This window comes from Bacillus rossius, chromosome 1, assembly GCF_032445375.1.
Source record: "Bacillus rossius redtenbacheri isolate Brsri chromosome 1, Brsri_v3, whole genome shotgun sequence".
In the NCBI taxonomy this organism is placed as follows: Eukaryota; Metazoa; Arthropoda; class Insecta; order Phasmatodea; family Bacillidae; genus Bacillus; species Bacillus rossius.
In genome coordinates this window covers 278,504,715-278,529,946 of record NC_086330.1, presented here as the reverse complement: position 1 = coordinate 278,529,946, position 25,232 = coordinate 278,504,715, and the positions used below count along the sequence as shown (strand labels likewise).

General features: G+C 36.6%; 1 protein-coding gene and 1 non-coding gene across 2 annotated transcripts in view; both read right to left on the bottom strand.

Annotated features, from left to right (window-relative positions):
• Positions 1-657: 657 nt before the first annotated feature.
• LOC134527626 (ABC transporter G family member 20-like) overlaps positions 658-25,232 on the bottom strand; it is a 140,416-nt gene continuing 115,841 nt past the window's right edge. The window contains exons 11-16 of the mRNA XM_063360472.1: positions 17,873-17,988; positions 15,896-15,966; positions 14,861-14,949; positions 13,887-14,063; positions 12,754-12,840; positions 658-7,230 (exon numbers count right to left, since the gene is read on the bottom strand). Of these exons, the coding sequence (XP_063216542.1) occupies positions 7,016-7,230; positions 12,754-12,840; positions 13,887-14,063; positions 14,861-14,949; positions 15,896-15,966; positions 17,873-17,988 (755 nt within the window). The 3' untranslated portion in view covers positions 658-7,015. The remainder of the gene's footprint in view (positions 7,231-12,753; positions 12,841-13,886; positions 14,064-14,860; positions 14,950-15,895; positions 15,967-17,872; positions 17,989-25,232) is intronic.
• Trnam-cau (transfer RNA methionine (anticodon CAU)) lies at positions 19,073-19,145 on the bottom strand. Its single transcript has one exon. It is a non-coding gene; the product is annotated as a tRNA-Met (tRNA).

Here is a 25,232-nt window from a genome sequence, read left to right as displayed (position 1 = left end):
CGTTACAGCGGCATCGTGACGTCACTGGCCATGTGGAGCCTCCAGCCAACTCTGAACCTGCACGCGTCGTGGCCCTGCTCACGTTCGTAACAGTATGTTATATGTTTTTCACACAGAGAAGTTGTTCGGCTATACTGTAAATGTAAAACATAAAAAAATTATGTTTGTACAGATTTTTTTTCCCCCCACGAGTCACTTGGCATGTACAAGATAACTTTCGGAATGGCAGTCCTCAATACGAATGCATAAAGAAAAGAGTTGTTACCTCCAGTTATTTCAAACAAATCATTTAGCGATTATTTTTGCATTGATTGTAAAAAATTCTTCAACTGATAATTATGTATGCGGTGTTACATTTTAAATAAAATTCTATTATTTGCATTAATTTTATATTCAGCTTGAACTTATAAGGCACATGCAAGTCTTGGGAAGCACTTTATATATTAAGTCGTATAAAGGTTTTTTTTTTTTAATCCACCGAAAATGTTTTGTTCTTTTCTGACCCACAACATATACAATTTACATATTAATTAATATTATTAAATTATCTGCAAAACTGGCTGTAAATAATCTTAAATGGTGAGTTGAGTCTACTGCCAGTAGAAAAAAAATGTTTAGTTTGAAGGATAAAGGAAAAGCTTAATTCAAAGATAGAAGTCAGTGAAAAATTATGTAATCACCAAAATGTTACACATGATTACATGAAAAGTATAAGCAAGACACATACAATATAAAACATACTTTACATTCTTCTTAAGAACCACATTATTTTAGGATACTTGAATAAAAATTGTTAGAAATAATATACAAGAATTACAGTACGAAAAATCTTAGAATTTTATGTATCTATTACTGTTCAACAATCAGTCTTAAATTGTTTAACTTAATTCTATGGCTAAGGGCCAATTTGGCCACGAAATATTTAGATTTTAAGATGAGGTTAAAAACGCTTAAGTAAAGTTTAATAACGGATATAAATTCATCATATAGTAACGGGAGTTTAAGATAGATAACTAGAGATTAAATTTAAAAAACCAAGTTCGGACGTTTAACTTCTTACCCGAGGTTATTGTGACGAAAACAATACACATAAATAATTTTGAATTTACTCTCATTACTGGTAAAAAATAATATATTTTTTGAGTAAACTATGAATGGGACTAATTTTAACAATAATTTATTACTATTACAGTGACCCTTTCTATTTATTCCACAAAGGTTAATGCAAAATTCTTGGGCTTTTTCGTGAGTAGCGTATTTCTTAAATCCCTTTAACATATTTAATTATTACGAAAAAAGAGCTTCATATTTAGTTGAAAAAAATGATTTTACATTTTAACCTAAGCAAGAAAACTAGAAAGCTAGTAAAATGATACAACTATATTTCATATAACACTGTATAAATCGCATCTAAATTTTACATGCACATTCAATCAAGAACATCGTAAAGACATTTTAATAATTGTCTTATAGCGTGGCCTAATATTTCTTCTAATACAAATAACTTAACTAAAAAAAATTAATTATAAAATTAAATATTTGCCCAATAAATAAAACAAGACTAAAATTGTTAGAAAAATAGAAAGGTCTTGTAATTTTTATTTTAGATATTTATTAATAAATAATACACGAATACAGGAATATACTTGACTGTATTTGCGAAAGATCCTCATGTCATTAGTCAACCACTATCAAAATACATATACTTAAAAAACTTAAGTTTTATATACATACATTTTTACAAATGATATAGTGAAGTTTAGAAATTAAAATATTTATTTTGTTTGTGAACTTTATTTGTTTACAAAATAACTTAATATGACCTCAAAACGAAAAAAAAAAACAAGTACCTATATCACCACAGCCTTGTAATTTTGTTTCTAAAGAACTTCAATAAAGTTAAGCTATGTGTGACTACATGAGTTTAGTGGTAAACGAGACATGTCTGGTGAAATGAAAACCTTGAAGGAAAGCTTAAAATCATGTGGTAACTTTAAGCGAAGCTTAGTTACCTAAAGTTTAATCTAGCTGTGGTGAAACTGGTCCTTAGACTTATAAATTGTAAGAAAATGATTACAACTTATGAAACCAGCTTGTACATATTGTTTTTTATTTTATTCAAATTATAAAACTAGTAGATATTTAAATATACTCAGAAATTTCTACTTTTTTTGGAATGTCTGTAAAAATAAATTTTTTAATTAAAAAAATACTTTCATATTAGCTGTAAAACGCTTGTATTTTGAGCATTACTGCACTACATTTTATTTAAAAGATTAAGGGCCTGTATTACCACCTCCGGATAATGCTCTGAATAAAATTTATTTATTGAATAGCATCCACGAACGTATTACGACCTTTAAATAGTTATATTCGGGCGCCTATTCGCTGAATGAACTATTCGGTGGTCGGACGAGCCAATAAGGCCTTATTCAGCGAATAAGCACTTCGAAGGCATCGGGCCGATCAGCTGTGCTACTGAAATCAAATACGGCTGGAAGGAGACAGATGATTGTTGATAGTGATTCTGATGATGAGTTTTTGGAGATTTTGCTTTCTAGAACAAGAATGGCGAAAACAATTAGATACCGTCCAGATAACTATGAAGAGTGGAGCGACGATGAATTTGTTATGCGATTCAGAATCTCCAGACATTCAGCACTTCGGTTGCTTGAAGAAATTAATGGCAATATTGCGTTTAATACCAATAGGTAAACTATGCATTAGTTTATTTACCTTTAATTTTCTTTGTCATAAAATTTACAGATCAAACCTAACCAAAATTTTCCTTATTGTTTAGTGTGTTCAATGTTTTTTTTTTTGGTGGTGGTTGGTTTGGGGGGGGGGGGGGTGTTTATTTTTTGGCCATTTGTTAAGACCGTGTCACAATTCAAGAGTGTATGCACTCTCACTGGCCACTCTCCCTCTCAGGATTGTATACTCTCAGTTGGGACTGGAGAAAGTACCCTCTGTGACGTCAAGAGTGGGCGAGAGAGTACTCTTTGGGCGACTTGTGACAAGGCCTTATACTTCATTCGAAAATAATCCTTTAGGGTTAAAATATTGCCCTAATCCGAACTGCAAATCTGTGATGCAAAACAAATTTAGGACAAGGATTGTTTGTCTATTTTAAACTGTAATGTAAATGTAAAAAAAGGTCACTTAAAAATACGTTAAGCAGTGTTTTATGTTGCCTGGCAGGTTAATAAAAATACGTGATTTGGAACAAAATCTGTCTTCTTGTTTTCAATTATATTTTCGAACGTGCGCACGAATTGAACTAACTTCATGCATTCTTGTTTACTGTAATTAGAGGAGCGCACACGTTTCGCTACTTTTAATTCAGCCATATCTAGCCTCACAAAGCGCAAATATGTGTTGAATAATATAGTGAATATGATAGCAGAAAAGTAAAGAAAACAAAAGATCGTCAGAATAACCAAAACTGGCAACACTACAACATTATTTTTCACTATCTTAGCAGGGTTTTTAATACCAACGCTTAAAAAAATACACTAGAGGTGTCGAAATCATCAGATAAATTGCGAATAGCTATTTGGCCACTATTCGGTGATTGTAATACACGAGGACGAAGATATTCAGCGAATAGCTTATTCAGTGTATAGCTATTCACGGCTTTTATCCAGAGTTGGTAATACAGGCCCTAAATGTTATTTAATTTTAGGAGACCAGGTAAGTTGAACAAGGACTACATCTTTTCTCTAATAAAAATTAAGTTAAATAAATTATTATATAATTAAATAATTTTACTTCCTCAATTTTCTTAGTTTCAACAGGTTTTTTTTCTTGTAAAACAGAGAAGGTCGAATTAAGGTGGTTTCCGAATACCTTTTTAAGGATTGTGCAGCCTAAAGAATCCAAGTAAAGTGCATCTTACAGAATGGCATTAAATTTTTTGCCCTTCCGAACAGTTTTATGGATCATTGGATAATCACCGATGCAGATTTCTGTGTAAGAATGAGTCGTTTGCGGCCTTTTTGGGGCTTGTGGTGATACATTGAGCAGAAATGAGTCGATTGTCAGTCGTTTAACCGGTAAAGTACCATCCACATTATATTATGTATTTTAAGTATTGTAAATTGATCTTGGAAAAAAACACGTTTTAAAAATTTCTTAGAAATAAATCTCAAATAATTGTTCTGTATACAGAATGATTCATGAGGGGCTAGGTACCACCACTCACAGGGCTTATTCCTTACATCATTTGGAGCAAAATATGTCATGATACCTTGCAATGTACCTCATATTGCGTATGAGGATGGACGAAAGACATGATTTGTAAAATGACTGCACGATTTATAAAAGGAACTAATTGTTCGTATCATGCAATAAGTCCAGTTATAAAAGAAAGCCATATGCAGCCATGCAGAGCAACCCGTGCGGTTCATAAGCATGCGGCCAAGTGTACCGAAACAGATAGAAACATTTTTGAGAACCTGTTGTAAATTTATTACATGCCATTGTGTTGCTCAACTGTAAACCTTACAGTCTAGTAATAATCATTTTTTTTACATCTGAATAGGTTAGTATTTCATTCATTTTTCTAATGTTTTTGATTAATCTGTAAAATAAGTCCCACATTTATGCTCCAAATGATTAAATGGATAAGCTAAGTGAGTGGTGGTAACTCGACGTGAATCATTCTGTATACATATATTAATACAAAATTCAAAATATACCACTAAATGATATCCTTATATAGCGACAATTTCGTAGAAATTGTTCTAGATAAAAATTATAAATTGAAAATGCAGTCACCAAAAGGTATAGGTGAAGACGAGCCGTAAAAAGAATTGAACAATGGTGATTATTTTAGAGCAGTTGGCTACTCATTTCGACAGTCACAAACTTTACCATAGTTAAAAGTTTCCTTAAACAGGATTAATAATAGTAACATCCGACAACAGTTGGAGTTCATCCAGTGGTTTTGCAGGACGATCTTCATCCCACACTCGGAATTGTCTTTGTTGAAACTGGGCATTATGTGTTCATGGGCCTCACCTTACAATGTAAGATAGGTTTTGACTCATAAATATTGCTGTGACTCTACACTGGATTTGCATTATCAAACACATGTGAAGCGACAGTATTATTTTTTGCAGTAAAAACATAACCATGGTGGCTAAAGTGCGAAGTGATATTTAGTCTTAACTTTCTTGTATTTTCCAACAACGGGTGCACAAAACAATCCTATATAAAGTCTGTGCCAAGTGACTTATCTCAAATTTGACTGTTTTCAAAAGTAGTAATAGTGGCACCCATTTCCCAAATTTCGTAACCAAAACAATTCATAATGTTCGTTCACAAACACTGACAACCACCTGAAGCTATTCACAGACACCATTAACAGAACAATGATAGAAGGATACATAGACCAGTGGTACAACTGTTAAAAATCTGTCGAATATGAGACAAGTTAAATGACACAGACATTACCTAATTATATTAAGGTGTCAACTTGCTGGAAGTGTAAAGTTATAGAGACAGATTTGCACATGTTGCGAATGCAGGCATTGCTTCTTGTGTTCATACCCAAAAAACATGAGTGCAGGTCTAGGTATTTTGTGCTACATTCACCATCTCCTCAAAGAGGTGGTGCGAGTAGAGAATACAGCTGGGAGGAGAAAAGGAGGGTATAGAGAACAATATTAGTTAAATGGGAGGGTATGTACGAAGATGGTGATGGTCACAACTTTTGTATTTCAGTTTAATTTACTGTCTCCTCTGCAGGGATGGTGTGAAGAATGAAAATAGCAAAATGTGTAGAAATGGAAGGTAGGGGGAGGTTTTGTCTCATATTTTGTATTTCGCGCAATTACTGGCGAAACCGCAGGGATGCCATGAGAAATTAAAATAACAAATGGGCAGAAGTGGAAGGTGGGGGTAGGTGTTTGTCACATTTTGTATTTGGCGCAGCAATTACTGTAGGGATAGCATGAAGAATAGGGAACATAAAAGGCGTGGAAGAGGCAAGCAGCGAAAGGGATTGTCATAGTTTGTGTTACAGGCCGCATTTACTGTCACCTTCGCAGGGGTGGCGTGAAGATTGGCGATAGCAAATAGGATGGAAGAAAAGGGTAAGTACTGAAAAGTGTTCATCACAGCTTGAGTATTTCATGTTGCATTTACTGGCTCTACCGCAGGGTTGTTGCGAGAATAGGAGATATCATAGAGGTGGAAGAAAAAGGGGTGGAAGAAAAAGGGGTGGAAGTAAAAGGGGTGGAAGAAAAAGGGGCGGAAGAAGGTGGTACGGGAAGAGGTTCGTTGTAGCTTGTGTATTTCAAGATGAACTTACTATCTTATCGACAGGATTGGCACGAGAAAAAGTGATAGCAAACGAGATGAAAGAAGCAAATAGGGGAAGAAGTATGCCACAGTGGTGTATTTCACATTGCATTTACTGTCTAATCTCATCAAAAGGGTTTTCATAAGGGGTGTGGATTGTTAGGTGGTGAAGAAGTAAGAGGTGGGTTGGGGAAGTAGGATTCGTCACAGCTAATGCACGCAGAAAAAAAATGTGTGTGGTGGTAGCCAGTATGAGTAGGCCTACCAAGGCAAACCTTCATACCTGGCTGGATCATGTTGATAGGAATTGTGAGATGGCATGCTGTGATATAATTTGTCACTTTTTTACTTCCCCATCGCCATAAACACTCAACACATCATGAAGTCGTTGCTAGACCACACTTGATGATGGTCAATGATTATGAATTAGAATCTCCATAGTTTTACGTAGTCATTTATAAAATGTTTCAAAACAATTCCCACAATGGAAACATTACACTTCACCCAATGTTTTCGGTGTCTTGCACACACGGAGCCGACCATCGGCAGTATACAGGCACGCATGGCTGGATGTGTAAGACCTAACAGCAGAGTGGCGCAAGCTGCAGGTAAGCGTCGCGCCTCGTGCGCGTGCGCAGATGGAGGTATTTCGCGCTACGTTTAGCATCTCCTCCGAAGGAATAGGGGCTGCAGGGTCGAAGGGGTTGAATCACAGCTTGTGCACCCTGAATATGAGCGCGCAGGCGGCGGCCAGCACCAGGATCCAGGCGGAGCTGCCCAGGAAGCCGGCGTACACGTCGAAGTGCTCCATGCCCCACCCGCGCAGCATGACGGCGCGCATGCTGTGCACGGGCAGCGTCATGGGCACGAAGGGGCTGATTGCTCGCAGGACGCCGTACATGCCCTCCGCCGGCCACACGACACCTGCACACCCCCACCATCACCCTTCTCAAATACATAGTTCGTACCTTTAGATATGCGCACAAAATAAGGAGTTTTTAAAGAGCTTTATAAGAATTATAATTACTTAGGATAAACATGAACAGTAATAAATTTCGTTAGACCTCGTAATCTATATTAATAAAAGAGTTTGTTTGTCTGTACGTCTGCCCGCAGTTCATGTAGCGTGGGGACGCCGAGGCCTGAAGCCGTGACATTTGTTAGTTGGATCTCCAGGGGGGATCTGTTTTCACCTCGAAGAGATTATTTACGAAATTGATTACAGTTCTTTTTGGATTATTATAATTTCATAATTATTTTATTTAAAAATTTTGGAACACTTTTTTTTTTATGATGACGGCAACGACTTTGGATTGTTGATGTTTCCTTCTTTTCCATAGCAACGAATACAGCAAAGTTGATGTCTCATTCGCTTCCGGATCGAAATAAAATATTGTATTTTCTGAAGTAATAATATTCTTCGCCATCATATGGCACACTTTTGGTTAAATGAATGTGATTTTAAAGGCTCCTAAGAAAATGTCCTTGAGTTATATTTTTGCTCATTTATCTTAGTGTTAATGATTTATTTTTCATGATTTGATTTTCAAAATTAGATTCAGTTTTATCTCTTTATAGAAGAGACATGGCAGTGGCGTACTCACGAGGTAGGGAACGTATATGGCCTAATGAGTAGTGCGAGCGTGTTCTGCCTGTAGACTTCCGAAGCGAAGCGCGGGTTTATAAGCTAGTTCATAATAAGTTGTCACATATTACCTGAAATTAAAGGAGGCACGGTGGTTGAGTGGTTAGAACACTCGCCTTCCACCAAGACGTTCCGGTTTCGATTCCCGACGGTGTTGTACCCGGGATTTTTCGCAACTAGGAAGCGTGGCGGACATTACTGTAACCTGTGGATTTTCTCGGTGGTCTTCTCGTTTCCCACAGCACTCCATACCTCATCTCCTCTCACCTCACGCACTCTCCAGGCTGGCCGGAACGACAGGCCTGTCCCACGGGTAGGACAGCCGGCTGCTGTGAGTGTCTGACACGTTCCATCCATGTAGATCTTGCCACAGGCGAGAAACTACGTGTCCATTTTTCGTTTTCATATGAAATTAACTTATGAATATTCTTTAAATAACCACTGACAAGGAAAAAAAAACACAGGCTCATATAGTAGTTTAGACGCAGAGCTTTCAAAATTTCTGAAACATTCGCAAATTGCATGATATTGCTTGTTGCCAGAATAACAATAATAAAAAACAAAATACAAAAACAAATCCACCGTGGGTATTTAGGCGACTGAATTATTAAAATGTTTAATAAGGAGTTTTACAACATCCAAAGAAAATTAAAGGACATTTAAGAGCCCTCAAGCAATAAAAATCAAAATAATAACTTTTCAAGGATATCAAGGAAGCATATGACTACTGAAATTATCTGCCTCTATTTTTAATATGATACCGTACAGACTTGCAAAGTTGGCGTTATTTTCTAGTAAATGACCTTCACAAGCAGGTACACAAATAGCTCAGTCCGTTTTGTCCATTGGCTGCTGCCAAATTTTACTTTTTGTGTAGCGTGCATGTGACATTTGAATTTTTTGATGTGTAAAATATTAGCTCTCTGCATTTGGTAGAAGTAATTTCGTGAATGCGACGGAAGTCACATGGAACGGAAATGTGTAAACACGATGCTGTCATCAAAGGCGAATGGCGTACCTAAACTAAAGTTCACAAAGAAAAAGGAAAACTTTATAGTACTGACTGTTAAATGAATTTAAACATGATGGGCAGGTTTTAATAAAACTATTTGTCAAAAAACAGGTCCAAAGCCGGATTCTAGTATTTTTAATTTTTTTATTTTTTTTTTACTTTTATCGGAGCTGCATTATTACATAGTTTAAAATTTCGGTCTGAAAATGGAGTGATTCCATAGTCGACGTAGCTGCTCTGGAAGCGAATTCTAACAGCAAGTGCGGAAAATAGGGAAAGTCACCGAAATTGGACCGTTGCCTAAATTGGACCACCCTTGTTTCTCACCACGTAGGAACATTTGAAACACTCAAGTTGGCTCTACTGATAATCTATAGAGCCCAGTGTTTCCATAGTTGTGTTGTTATTATTGCACTACGGAACATAAGCTACTGTAGCGAATAAGAGAACGTAAGTAAAGTTGCTGTAATATATTTTAAAAGTGTATTTCATTAGCTACAAATAGCACAGTGTAAAATTATTCATGAAATTCCTTTATTCTTTTAACGCCATTTTTTCACTTACGGCGACCAGTTGCGAAAGTTGGACCGATCAGTGACTCCTAAATTGGACTGGTCCAATTTAGGCAACATTAATGGTAACATTTTAGATAAGCTAATATTTTAAGTCTATATAATTCGGCTGTAATATTTTTTTTTTCGTTTTGAACAGGATTATGTTTCACAGAGGAACCGTTTTTGGCAAGTTTGACTAAATTCGTGTATGTGTTAAAACATTTATGTCTGTTTAGTTTCCCAAGATGGCTAAAAGGGGCCCTTACGGTCAATGGAGTGAGGAAAATTTGCAGATGGCCGTTGCAGCATACAATAACGGTGATTATGGACTCAATGAGTGCCCCGGTGTATATGATGTCCCAAAGGCAACAATAAAGAGACATGCTGATAGTAAAAACACGTTATCAAATACAGTGAAATCCTTCGATAGGCAGGTAACCTTTTCTGTTATCGCGGAACACATTCTTCTTTTCGAGGAGAGAATTTTCGGGTTCACGATCAATGATGTCCGAAAGCTAGCTTTCGATGTCGCAGAGAAATACGAAGTACACCACAACTTTAACCAAGATAAAAAAAATGGCCGGAAATAAGTGGTTTTATTCATTTATGAAAATAAATCACAATCTTTCCCTCCGTCAGCCCGAAGGTACGTCAATGGCCCGAGCTAAGGGCTTTAATAGGGACAATGTCAAAATTTTTTTTGACCTGCTTGAAGAAACTATTGACAAGTACACAATTACAGCAAATTCTGTGTTGAACGTTAATGAATCCAGGTTCACAACGGTGAAAAAAAAACAACAAAAAAAAGTTTCTTTATCACACCCATGATAATATTCAAACGGAAGAGGATGCAACAAGAGCTTGAGATTGGTGCACCAGCAGGCAGCATAGTCACCGTTTCCGATACACGATACATAAATCAGATTTATTTGTATCATGGCTTAAGCATTTCAAAAAGCATGTGAACTGTAGTGAGAACTTATCTGTACTCCTACTACTTGATGGACACGCTACACACAGCAAGAACTTAGAAGCAGTTGAGTACGCTCGTGATAATGGTATTGTGATGTTGCAGTTACCTGGGCACACAACCCATAGACCGCAACCACTTGATGTTGCGTTTTTCGCGCCTCTTCAAACGTACTTCAACCAGGCGCAAGATAAATGGCTGCGTCACAATGTAGGAAAAACCATTACACAACTGCATATAGCGGGCCTATTAAACGAAGCATATGGACGGGCAGCTTCGGTTGGGATGGCAGAGAGCGCCTTCCGTGGAGCTGGTATTTGGCCATTAAATAGGCACGTATCTTCTGATCATGATTTTTTTGCCATCAGATTCCTTAACAGCCAAGGAAAATGTCACATATGAATCTTGTTCAGAAGACAGCTCTAGCAGCGATGACACCAGAAATTGCGAGACATTTAAGAAGACTCTAAAAGAAATATCACCGCTACCAAAAGTATTAAACGTTGGTCTACTGTCTATTCATGGAAAGGGAAAAAGAGGGGGAAAGGCTCAAGGTGCAGTCGTAATCACAAGCAGCCCCTACAAACGAGAATTGGAGCACGCGAAAGGTAGGCATAAGTTGAAAAAGTTGATGACAGGTTTACATTTCAAGGAAACGATGAGAATAACGCAGAAGATTGTGCAAACTGGTTCTATGTTTTGTGTGAGGAGGGAAAGGAAGAAGACATGATAGAGTGCATGGGCTGTAAGTCTTGGGTACACACACGATGTGCCAAAGGTATTACTGTGCAAACTGCAAATAGAGTTTAGAAAAATTTTGTCAACTTTACTGTGCCATTATTGTACTATTGTTAATGCTATTTATATATGTAAATTTGAGGTCCAATTAAGGCAATCATCGGTCCAACTTAGGCACCAGGTTTCCAAATTTGGACCGTTTCCATACTTCTATTTTTCTCAATTTAATATATATAAGGGGTCATATATTTGAGCAATTCGACATATCTAGTGAAAAAGGAATAATTGATGAATATTTTGCGTACTGTTTTGTTCAAATTGCTTACTTAATTAAAATATGGTTAAATAAAACAAAAAAAGTTGTCCAAGATAGGCAACCTTTCCCTATGCGTGATTCGCGTCAATAAATTTATTTGAAAACTCAGTTTGCGCATATTTATAATATTTTGGCTGACATGTAAGGGAACTTACATACAATATCGCTTAGCCAATAACTGCACTATTTAGGTTTTGCCAAGAATTTTTGAGCATCGAAAAATTTTATCGCACGCGATGCTGAATTTCGTATGTGATAGTGCCTTGGAGAGTGATAACCATACAGGCGGAATCACAATAGCCCATCGCGTCCGTCCGTTGCTCGTCTGTCCGTCATACGTTCGTTCGTCAGCCGCCTAGCGACACAACACTCCTTTCTTTCGTCCATGGCCATGTCTTCCGTCATAATATTTTCCCTTACACGTGCTGCCCACTATTGAGAAAACTTAAATTTTGGAGAAAATTTATTTTGCATAATTAGATTGGTTTGGCAATAATGAAAGCTATGCACTTATCTCTAAGCAAACTAATATTTTTCACTCTGGTACTTTTTTTTCAACATTTTTTGACTTACCATGCGTAATTACTTTCACTTTTATGATTCGGAAGATTTTTGTTTCAAAACACAAACTTTAAAACTTGTGCAAACATAATTAAAAAAATTACATTATCATCTAAATAATTAAAACAAATTCAAAATACTTGTAATATAACAAAATTTGACACCCAAAACCCTTGCAAATATTTTAGGTTATAGTTTAATCCGACCGTCCGTCAAAATTATGAAGTTACAAAGATTTGACGGACAGACGAATGGAATATTTCGGGCTGCAGGTCACGTGATCGACGGTCGGCTGACGGATGGAGGCGACTGAGTATTGCAATTCCGACTTTGTTCTAACTTCTAGGCTTTTTGTCGCTGTGTCAACATCTCCGCTAAGTTGAGACAATGGCTGTAAAAGGTAGAAATGCAAAAATACACATTAATTGTCTCCTATAGAAATATGATATGTTTTGGAGAGTGAAAAACTATACTTACCTGGAGAAGTCACAAAAAAGTCAGTTAATCCTGTTTGTTGGTTTTGCTGGACAAGCTGAATCCATCGTTTGCTGTTTGAGGCGGTAGAAAGCCTATTTACCTGTACTCAAACTGACCTTGTTTTGCACTTATATTAATAATCGTGCTGTCCATTCACAAATAAAAGAAACTCACAGCAGAGTATCATCATAGGCACCAGGCTACCGACTGCAATGTGTATGGCGGTCCGCTCTGTCTGACATGACGCCGAGATGACAAATCCTGTAACAATTCAAGCAGCATTAAATACGATACATTGTTTTCACAACACCTTCAGAAACCATTTCTAAAGAAAATAAATGGTTAAAACAAGTTTTTTCCCCAATTCTACGAAAACAGCACAGATCAAATGTCACATAAAATATATTTCTTCTTTTAAATATTAGAATTAGTATAGAGTGATTCGCACATGTGGTTGAATATATTATAGACTAGCTCTGTTACCCGACTTGCACTGATGGATAAATATTTTGAACAGAGTAGGTTTTCTTTCAGAATAAGAAGAAAAACTCGTATCAAAAATTTATGTCAGATAAAAAATAATTTTGTATCGGGCATTGAAATTACAATTTATTTCACTAGTACTCTGTCAATATTATTGCAAGAATAGTTACAGAAAGAATGAGTCAAAATAAAAAGTTTTTTTTTCTACGGGTTTGGTCACAAATATTGCTTATCATACGGGAACATAAAAAATAAAACATAGCCACCGTCAATCTGGAATTATTTAGATTTATCAGTCTAGAAGTTTTAGAGTCTACTCTTACAAACAATCTAACTAGCACTCTCTCTTTGAAGTATTTGTATACACAGAAAGAGAAAGAAAATTCTGTACTTTTATGAAAGATTCTTTTGGAAAACCGGTGCCACTAAATTGTTTGTAATACTACAAGAATATTGCAAATTTGTGCAACACATGGGTATGGTTATTTTTGCATACAAAAAAATGTTCTTCGATAAAATACTGAGTATTTATTACAAAAATTGTAATAAATGTTTCAATCAAACATAATTTATTCTAAACAATGGATAAGAAAATCGAATATTCAATCATTTGATTTTATTATGCTTATTAATGTGCGCAATTAACACGGGAAAGCTATTGAAGGAAATTTAAACTGTCGGAGTTGGTGGGACGACACCACGCTTGAATCCCCGGGGTAATAATCCGAAGCCAGTAAGTGCGCGGTGCAGCGAACGCCAGAAGGCGCCTTGTGTTTCTGGAAGCGAACGGGCAGCCTCGCCCGCCGGGTCGGGGGATCGCTCACCGTAGCACATGCCGCTGATCCCCTGCAGCAGGATGAGGCAAACCACCAGCAGCAGGCTGCCGGCGCAGTGGAAGTCGTACACGAAGATGCCAAAGCCAATCAGCAGCGCGGCCTGGCAGCACATCAGCACGAACTGCGTCAGGAAGTAGCTGAACATGATCTCGAAGCTCGTCACGCCTGCGCAAGAAGCGACCAACCCTCAACGTTTCCATCTGCTCACTTTGAAGGAAGAGGACAGTAGACCAGGTCTGTAAAAGACTAACGAGGTGCCTTCAGCAGAGTGATCCGTGTACTTAACATTACAATCCGCACTTGAATGCGCGGCCACCAAGAGGTTAGGGGAAGGAGGACCGAATTCTCCGGGGCCAGAGCCAGTTTAAAGATTTTTTATGTCTAACACCTAAGCCCTCTGTATACGGCATTTGGCGAGAGTAATTTCGTGAATGGAACGGAAGTCGCATGGAACTGAAATTTGTAACAATCACGGTGCTGTGGCAGATGGCGAGAAACCGAAGTTCACGAAGCCAATAGGAAACTTCATAGCATTAACTATTTAATGAATTCCTTGTCGAAAATCAGGTCCAAAGCCGGGTTCCACTTTTTCACTTTTTCACTTTTATCGGAACCGTTTCATTATACAGTTTAAATTTTCGTTATACAAATGGATTGATTCGATAGTTGGTGTATCTGCCCCGGCAGCGATTTCTAGTGGTGGGTGCGGAAACTACGTGTGATTTGCGTCCAGAAATTCAGTTGAAAACACAATTTGCTTATATTTATCACGCCCGGCATTATTTTAAAGAATTCTACGTGAAATTTCGTGTTGAGGACCATATTATAAGTGTATTTGCAACATGAGAACACATGAATCTGCTCGTTACCGAGGTTAGATGTACTGAAAGACACGCTCAGCACGCACATTGGTGGTGTTCACAGTCTGATACTGGTCACCAGCACAAGAGGTTTGCAATTACCTGCAACTATGTTTCTGTTGAGGAGTCCCTCTTCTCTCTCGGCTGCTATGCCCCAGACGGTCAGCGCCACGCCGAAGAAGTACATCATCCTGCGGTTTGAAATATCACCGGTGTATACATTAGTGAGATGATGATAGTAGGCTTCACTGTCCATTGCTTAAGGCTGCTTGGCTCGTGGGTTTTAGCCGCGCGGAAGGCGAAGTTTTCACCGACTTTTCCGTCGACATTGCAATCGTCATCTTCAGGGTAGCAGTCTCATACTGAGGGTGTTGGAAGTTCTCTTGCTACTAAATACTCTTGCCTAAAAGTCCTGTGTCTAATGATTGGCTGCATCTGAGGACCAAACAAGTTGCTTCTATTCTTATGGTTGAACCAGAGATGGACTTTTGTACTGCTGGCCAGTTAAAGACTTTTCTTTTGGTTGGTTGGGATATCGCGCTAGTTAGCGGCGATTTATCTTTTGTTAAATGCATAACTTTGTTTTGGAGGTTTATCAAGAGAGGTTCCCAGACACTGTTCATTTTTATCTATGATTGGCAGAACTTAGAGTATATGCGGAAACAAAGACAACATTTAAAAATAGGTAACGCACAAAATAAGTAGTTAGGGTTCAATGAATGGTCAAATTACTTTTTTCTTCTAAGCAACAAATCCTTGAGATGTGCGGTTTTTTTATGTACTTATTAGGAGTAAAAAGTTAAACAAAATTTACTTTTAATTATCCTTCTGGTTTATATTTTATTGCTTCTTGAACGCTTTTTATTGAATTGAGGGATGTTGGATATTGTGTTAAATAGGTCAAATTCAATGTTGTGGCATGTTTTAAAGGAGTATTTGCTATGACTGATCCTGATTATCATTCTAAGTGGTAGACTGCCACCCTGAAGATGGCGAATACAATGTTTGCTGAAAATTCAAAGAAAATTTCGCCTTCAACGCGGCTATAACTCACAAGTGAAGCGATCTCATAAGTGAAATGCCTCGAATCAAAGAATACAATAATAAAACGCTCAAACAGCAAATGCAGTGACTCACATGTTCAAAACTCCAGGCGCTGCGAAAGTAAGAAAGCTGGGAGTCATACTTCCGTAAACAGGCTCCTTAAACTGAAAAAAAAGAACAATATTTTAAAATGAAATGTTTATTACTGTAACCTTTGTGTTTTAGTTTGAATGTCATAATACTAACTTGAACGTGTAAAAATTGGAAATTGCCTGCAAATAAGTGTGAAATTTTTGTAAATGCAAACTATTTACTGCAGATAAAATACATATATATATATTACAATACCAAGTTGTGTTAGTGTCGAAACAACGAAGATATCTTTTCATTGCTAGTTTCTCACTGAATGGAGCCTTGCAACCAAGGCTTTCCTTGGTTAATGCTGTTTTGGCATAGGACACATCTTTACTATTTGGAAATACATCCAATTTCGTTCGAAGACGATTAAACAATGAAAGAAAAATATTTAAGTAATTATTTACTTGAGTTTACTAGATAAAGCAATTTATATTGGTTCATAAACGCCATGTTAATACGGTAAAAATGCTATAAATATATTATAAGACTTAAAATATTTTTTATAGTTTACTTGAAACTTTAAGTGATATTGGTGACCAAATTATAACTATAGTGCGTATGTTATAAATGTCCAAAAAAGAAATAATTAAAATTATTGAGCGGGTAATGAACACTCAGAATAGACAAAAATAATAAGCAAATAATTTTTATATGTATATAATTATTTAAACATTTGTCAAATACTGAAATAATTAAAAAAACATTATATAGTTATAAAGCTATGGGACAATTGAATAGCAGCAGTAATGCAAACAGACTGCAAAGACTACTATTTTAACTTTAATTCATATAGTTTGTCTATGCAATTTCATTTTATTTTCTCATTGTTCATTTTAACTGTTTTAATGTTACAATTTTGTTTAGTTTATAGTTCGTTATAAGTGTTTATCATTTTTAAGATTGATAGGAACCATGACCCCAGGCCATAGTAAAATTTAATTAGAAAATCTGATTATTAAGAAAGTTTGGAAGAAGAGAGTCTAAAAAAATGGCCTGATAGAAATGTGAAGTAAATTTCATTACCAGTATAATTTTGAGAGTTGCAAGCTTATTAATCATGACAATAATGGTATTTCATACTGAATTAAGGCCTCAAGATAAAATTAAATGATTGCGATAATATTTGTGATGAATATAATTATTACTACGAGCGAGATTGATGTGCCTAAAGCTAGGACTGAGGTGAGCTGAATATCTTAACCATTTCCGAATATTAGCTTGACCAAATATCTTGTGTGGTCACAGAAATTGACACGTATTCAAATAGTCGCAAATAACTTTGTTTCTCCCCATAACTTGTGTTAAAACTAGTGGTCCTATAGATTATATGATTATCTAAATCTACCGAACTGTAGCCGAGGTACAGTATATATATGAGAATATTACGAACACAAATTTAGTTTCTTTATAATTTTCATAAACAATAATATTCAATAAGACTTGAACTTTTGTTAGAAGCTGGACCCAACATTACTTCCTGTAACTATAACTACAAAGTATAGTTTAAAGCATGTGTTTGGTTCCTTATATTATTGATATGCTTTGTGTGTTGTGCATGTCAAAACAGTAATATAAATATTCTGAAATTATAATTTATCAAAACCTACTTTTGTTCTAACATCACTGATCAGTCAGCTATAGAACTAAGTATTTATATACCTATATTTGATCCCAAACACTTTTACTATTCTCCTATTTGACACACCCACATGCAAACCCCATTTATAAATATATATCCTGTATATAAATAATAATTATGCAAGAGGAACTCTAAATAGTCACTGCATTGAAATTGCACACCACCAGAACACACCTCTACATTATTCCTAAAAAAATATTCAAACAATGATTCAGAACTATTCTTGCTTAACGTTATGCAGATATAAATATAAATGGTGACTGAGATATTAAGTTTTAATTAACTGTACTCACCGACAGGGGAACTCGAGCAATCCTGACGTTTTTATCGCACGAAGAAAGTATGCTGTCGGCGAACCTCATGTAAGTTGCGTGCAGCTCCTCCCAGATCATCCAGCCAATGACCTTATCTGAAGCAAAAACGATACTTATGTCGGTAGTATTCTTGGTTATTTTGTTCTATGATTTCGTCGCTTTACTCATCATTGCTAACACATTAATAACATGACCATTATTTATGGGTTTTGAGATGTTTTATGAATCAATTAGGTGTTTTTTAGAAACTTAAAGGCAAATCAATATTTCAGTCCTTCCATAATTAAAAATCATGAAATAGTGTGGTACCTATACAGATTTCTACTAAAATTTATTTTTTAGCCCTTGTCGTTTAATTATTAATTAATTGTGTATAATTTTTTAATCAATCAATAGCTGGTTTTTCAAAACCATAAAAACTGATTAATTTAGGGTTTTGGGAATACTAATTTTTTGTTTATTAATGGTATATTAAAGTAAAGAGATTAAGTCAAAAGCAAAATACTAACTTTTAATTCAAAACTGTATTTGACACAGTAGCATGATCTCAATTCATGTAAGTTAAAAAAAAACTTTTATTTTCTAAAACTTTTTCTTCCATAAAAATGTTTACAAACAAATTATGGCAGCTAAATTATTATTTTTGGGAAATTATAAGAAAATAACGAAATTATAGACGCAAAATGTTTCACATACTACAAAACTTAAAAATTTATAACTTTAAATTTATTTAAAATTTTAGATATCTAAATTAGTTATTCATTTTAAAACATTTCGAATTATTATATTTTCATACATCAAGTAATTAGGATGGTTAATATAAGTAATAAGAAGTTAATATAAGGCACATAGTAGACTAATTGCACTCACACATACGCTAGCTTTTGATAGTGTTATTTTTCATGTAATACCTCGTGTGCTTATAGAAAGGATGTAAAAGAAAAAAAAATACAAATGTAAATAAAAATTTTTTTACAGTAAGTTTATAAGTTGATTTATATACACAATAAAGTAAACCTACAAAATATTTAATGTTTGTCTATATTTAGTAAATTGATGAATATATATCTAAAGAATAAAAATTACATTTAAATTGGACAGATGGCAGATAAAATGAAAAATATTTTACGCGTTAATTTACAACTTGAAACTTTATTTATGAAGATTAGAGCAAAATTATGCCCCGGGTGAGGATCGAACTCACGACCTTAAGATTATGAGACTTACGCGCTGCCTTCTGCGCTACCGAGGCAGATATGTATTTCCTTATTTTAAGCTTAAATTAAAGTGAAATAAAAATAACTTCACACATTTTGGACGTAGTATGTTATTTTGAGATGTTATATAAATAAAAATAAAATATTTGGTGATAACTTTTTCATTAAAAATACACGCATTCCCGCCACATGCAGTAGAAGTGAAACTTCACACACAAACGGCTGGAAAATTTGTAGAGAACTTTTGGAACACATGTTATTATGCGCTGAAAATAAATCTTCATTTACCAGTGTCAATGACTACAGTGGAATCTTAGAATTAAACAGTGGGTTCATAATAGCCACCTGTGCTTATTTTAGAACATATTTCACATCCCCTCAGGTTTCTCGTAAATTTGTAAGACCTAGAAAGGAACAACATTATACTTAGTTCATCATGCAAAAATTCACTAATGTCTTATTTGAGCATAAAAAAAACACAAATTTTAACAAAAAAACTGACTTAAATAAACTATTCCAAAACAAATTAATATGCAGTAAAAAGTAAAAAAAATAATTGCGTATTCCTCTACAACTTAATAATCAACTTCGGCTACTTTTTCTACTCATCAATATGTAGGTACGATCTATGTGTTTACCATGCAAGAAGGTAGGTATAATGTAGTTAAAATTGTTGTTATTTTTTGAATCGGTGTCACACTTCAAATCTAACTCAACACATACCTACACCGTTCTTCTTACGGTAAGTCCTTGTATTTAATATTGGCTATATTTTCGTATCACCATTTGCTACATTATGTCTCAGCATAGTGTCGTATTAAAGTTCGTTTGTTTGGTTTAATTAGGTATTATTTATGTCGTTTCAAGTTCGCAGATATTGTCACAGTATATTCTATAAAAGTTAATTTGTAAATGGGTTTAATTAGGTATTGGTATTATGTCAAAGTACTCACAGTATGGTGTCGTTCGTATAAAAGTTAGTTTGTAAAAAAAATTGGTTGTCTGTAAAGTCGGTTTAAGGACGATAGTTTAACGTGACAACGTCATAACAAAACATTGATGAAATTATTGCATACTTTTATGAATAAAATGGAATCATTTTTATTGAATTATCACTATTTTGTGTAGATACAAAGAAGAAGTGAAATGAAAACTAAAATTTAATTCATAAATTTACTTTTTTTTGCACTCATTATTCAAATATGTTTATTACTTTAACGAAGAGATTATTTTAACTATAACTTTTATACATGTTTGCTATTTAACTTCTTCCAATCTGTGTTATTCTGTTAAGGATAGGATAATGATTGGAAAAGTAGGAAACGAATGCGAGTGTTTCAAGGATGATGTGAAGGAAAATGGCTTACCCAAAACCATGATGCAGTCAAAAATAATATATTTGCGCCACGGACTCTGCAAAATGCTAGGAGGAACGGGTTAGCAAAGAGCAATAAAAATGTTACATTGAAATGCATGAAAACAGAATTACGCCACGGACTCGGTCGCAATTCTAGGAGGTTCAGGTTAGCAAAGAGTAATATAAAATGAGCGTAACGGGACAATGTGCGTAACGGGACACTTTTTCGTGCGTGCAGCCGGCGTTCATCGATTTTTTAGACGTTGTCACGTCAACAATATTTCTTAAAGTATTCTCGTATTAACATTGCTAGGTAGGCCTATATTGTAGTGTTTCCTTGGCTGACACCTGCTCCAAAAATAACAATAATTGTAACTACATTATAGCTACCTTCTTGCGTGGTAAACCCATAGATCGTACCTAAATATTGATGAGTAGAAAAAGTAAGTTGATTATTAAGTTGTAGAAGAATACGCAACTATTTTTTTACTTTTTAGTGCATATTAATTTGTGTTGGAATAGTTAGTAGTATATAATAGGGGTTCCGAGATCAGGGTTCAGGGTGTGGAGCCGAGAGCCGACTCCGCCATATTGGATTGTGACGTCACGGCGGCCATCTTGGATTGTGACGTCACGGCGGCCATCTTGGATTGTGACGTCACGGCGGCCATCTTGGATTCTGACGTCATGGCGGCCATCTTGGATGAGCGTAACGGGACACAGTGTAACGGGACACCGTGTAACGGGACATAACGTAACGGGACAAGTAGATCACGGCGGCCATCTTGGATCCGCCATCTTGGATCCGCCATCTTGGATGACGTCATTGTGTTCTCGAAAATTCCGGCGATGTGTTTTCCGCCATTTTGGATGACGTCACCATTGCAATTTGGACGCCACCTTTAACTTTTTTATTTATTATCCGATTTTAATGAAATTTTTTTTAAAATTTATAAAAAAAATTAAATAATAAAATTTTAATAAAAAATATTTAAAAATTATACTTTTACGACACGGAGTTTGGAGTCCTCGGTTCGAACCCGACGAGTGCAAAAAAAATTAAAAATGGCGACCGATCCTTCCCCCTAGGTGACTGCAGGCAGACTGACTCCCACCACTTTTTTTTCAAAGCATATATATCGTCACCTAGTATGACGTCATGTCCGCCATCTTGTCTTCGATGCTGGAGACCACCATCTTGTTTTCGGCCGCTAGAGTACGCTGACGCCATGTTAGTTTAACTCTTACCCGCTAGAGTGCAGTAATCATTTATTATTGCTGTGACACCCGCCATCTTGTCATTTGGCCGCCATCTTGAAAATCCGTAATTATTTAGCTAGAAATTCGGGAAAAGTTCCAAAATTCATTAAATAAATCACTCATTAATTTACATATTGATTCGACCAGTTTCAGTCCTTGGTTCAATACCCGATCGATGCAATAATGTTTAATTTTATGAAAAAATAATAATTTCAATAAACCATGTTCAACATTCTTAAAGAGACTTTAAATCCTCTACTACCATCATCCTATAAGCCATCAAGACCAACATATCGGAAATTCGTTATTTTAATGCTAGAGATTCGGGAAAAAGTTCAAAATTCATTAAATAAATTTGTAATCTATATACTGATTGAATAGATCAACTAAGCTCCTTGGTTCGATCCCTGGATGATACAAAACAACTTTAATTTTAAAAAAGTACCACTAATGTGCATGGTTTGAGAAAATAAAAACACCGCAAGTTCTATTAAAAAAAACTTTTATTACATACATACTACACTACTACAAGTACAAAAAAAATACACAGACAAATTACTAAAGCCTTGTGGATTTCTCGATTGAAACAGTCTTCTTACTATACAGACTAAGTCCTTTACATGACTTTAAATGTCTATTCAGTTTATCAGGTCGACATATTGGTACACCGCAATTTGCACACAAAGCAGAATTATCGACTTCATTAAAAGGACAGTGATATATTTCATGTTGTTTTGCACTTCGAATAGTTGCTAATGTTTTGTTACAAAATATACAGCTTGATTCTGATGAATGTACAGCCAGTCTATTACAATTCCTGAGGTGTCGTTTTAATCTTCCATATTGTACAAACTTGCTTAAACATCTGTTGCACTGATATTTAATGCGTTCAGAGTTATCACTACAATTGTGTATTACATAATCACGTAATTTCAAGTTTTTGATCTTCTCGCAGTACGTGCAGCCGGATGATGGAACACCGTTGGATGCACCTTCCTTCATCAATGCCACTGGAACTGTTGACAACCATTGTAACACTGCTGACATGTTAACTTCTGAAGCCGTTGAGGTCTCCTCTGCAGAAGATGTTGCACGCGTCGAAATCTCCTGCTGTGCTCAGAGAGCAGGTGTAGCTGTAGACGTCGATGTCATCGTGCTCTGCACTGATGATGGTAGACCTTCGATCCAGGTTGGTGTTGATACTGGTAATGATGCCATCGAGTTCTCAAGAATAGCTAGATACTGGTCTATTAATCAAGTCTAACTATCCGAGCCGTTCATCACCGCAGCCAGAGACGGACTGAAGTCCATATCACCTGGGGTCTCACTTATATAGTCTCATTAGCCGGTACAACACATGAGTCAAATCAATAACCATGTTCATTATACGTCTCGGAGCATTTTTTATAATGAAGATGCAAGCTATCGAGACGTGAAATTAGTTTATTGCACTTTTTGCACTGAAACAGTATTCTTTGAGCATTATTCTGACAGCTGCTTCTTTCATGTCTGCGCGCATTTGAAGTTCTAGTAAATGGTGCGTCACAGTATTTGCACTGACGCAATGTACGCTCTTCATTAGTTGAAGTCTGGAATGCAGATGGTGAAACTTCAGCTGATGATGGAACAGCACGTATCGTTGTCTCCTCTGCAGCAGGTATCGGGATCTTCACAGCTGTCGTCACCTCAGCCATTGAGCCCTCCGCTGCCATGGTCTCCTCTGCTAATGGTATCGGGATCTCCGACTCCATCATCGTTGCTGCCATCGAGGTCCCAGCTGCTGTCGGTAAACATTCTATTCCGCTCGACATAACTAAATCTCACGAAACTTAATGGAGAGAGCACGTCCGTACTGCACCGCGACCAGAGGTGAACTGCGGGTCCAGTCGTCCGAACCTCGCTTATATACCCGCGGTCTACTGGTATACCTCATGAGTCAAAATAATGTCTGTATTTAAAATTATTTTTTTATTAGGTACCTAAAAATTGTAGAAATAAAAAGCATACGAGTTCAAGTTTTACACATTTATTTATAAAGAGTACACAAATACATATTAGGTTAAGGAATCAAGCATTTTCACAAGCAAAGTCTTTAATGCCGCACGAACTGACACGTCGACTCCGGTTCCAACTGGTTCGTTGACTCCGGTTCCAACTGGTTCGCAGGCCACAGGATCAGGAACACAGGTTTCCAGCTGGTCATCTTCTGTGACGTTGACAACTCCGACAAGACATGGTCGATGACGTCTGTGACCACGTCTACGCCTGGGCTTTGGCTCAGTGCTAGTTGGGACAGATTCACTGCCTGAACTGCGACGACGAGACGCACACCGTTTGGACGTCTGCGTAGAAGCATCACAGGTCGCAACAGGTTGCAACACGTCCATGTTTGGTGTTGCACATGCAGACGAGGCGACAACCTCAGCGATGCTGGCAGGAAGGATTGTGTGTGGTCTCATGTGATAGACGGCACAGTTTCCAGGTTCGCAACAATCTACCAGCTGCTGGGTCGGTTCGTAGGACACAGGAAAGTGCGCAAACCGCCAATGCTGAGCGCCTCCATCACAGGTTTCTGTATATGTACGTAGATACCCGGAATCCCAGTAGCTGTACTCGACACTGCTGAAGCTAGGTCTTGCGCTCACGTACACGTTAGCAGGATGAAACGTAAACATCTTCTTGCAGGCCGAACGACAACTGAAGGCACGTACGTATGTACGCCATTTATATATGCAGGCTCCTACTAACACTGTGTGTGCCATTTCTGCATTAACTGCGAGTTTGTACAGGCACAGACACGTTCAAACTTGTCACGTAGTTGCACGGCGTATATTGCACTAAGCTTGCGCAGGGAAGGACAGCCGTAGTCGGTCTGTATATCCACAATTTCAGCTGCTCCGACGTCACACAGTTCTCGTAGCCATTTCTTCTGTTCAGGTCCAGCGACGTAGATTATTTCGTTTTGCAGTAGTAAATCTTCAATAGTGTTTTTCACTTGGTGGTACGGAATTTTTCCTTCGTCCCACTCTAGTCCATGATAATATTTACATAACCATTCATTCGACCGTTTACTTTTTTCGTCTAGTAGTTTCCACGGATACGGAGGTCGGAAGCTGCGGGTTCGAGTCTTGTCTCCAGAGGTGACGCTAATTTCCTTGAGCACGAATCCGTTTTGGCTCTGGAAACCTTGCAGGTTGCAGTACATCTTGTCGCTAGCAATGCTCGGTCGTAACTAAATTATCATAGAAAACGAAACGGTATTTATGTCAGAATTTTCACAAGTTTGTCTCGACAATTGTACGAAGCAAGCCGATCGTGAAGTATCAGACAAAAAGCATAGGTGTTTGGCGGAATATTTCCGCTAGTCGTTATCTCGATCCTACAGTCGATGATGTTTGAATTTATACGATCATCCTGTTTGGAAACGTCAAACACCATTAACGGTGCCTTGTTCTTGAAACTGTCGGGACTCAGTATCGGTGACTGTATCCGACCGTAGTAAGCT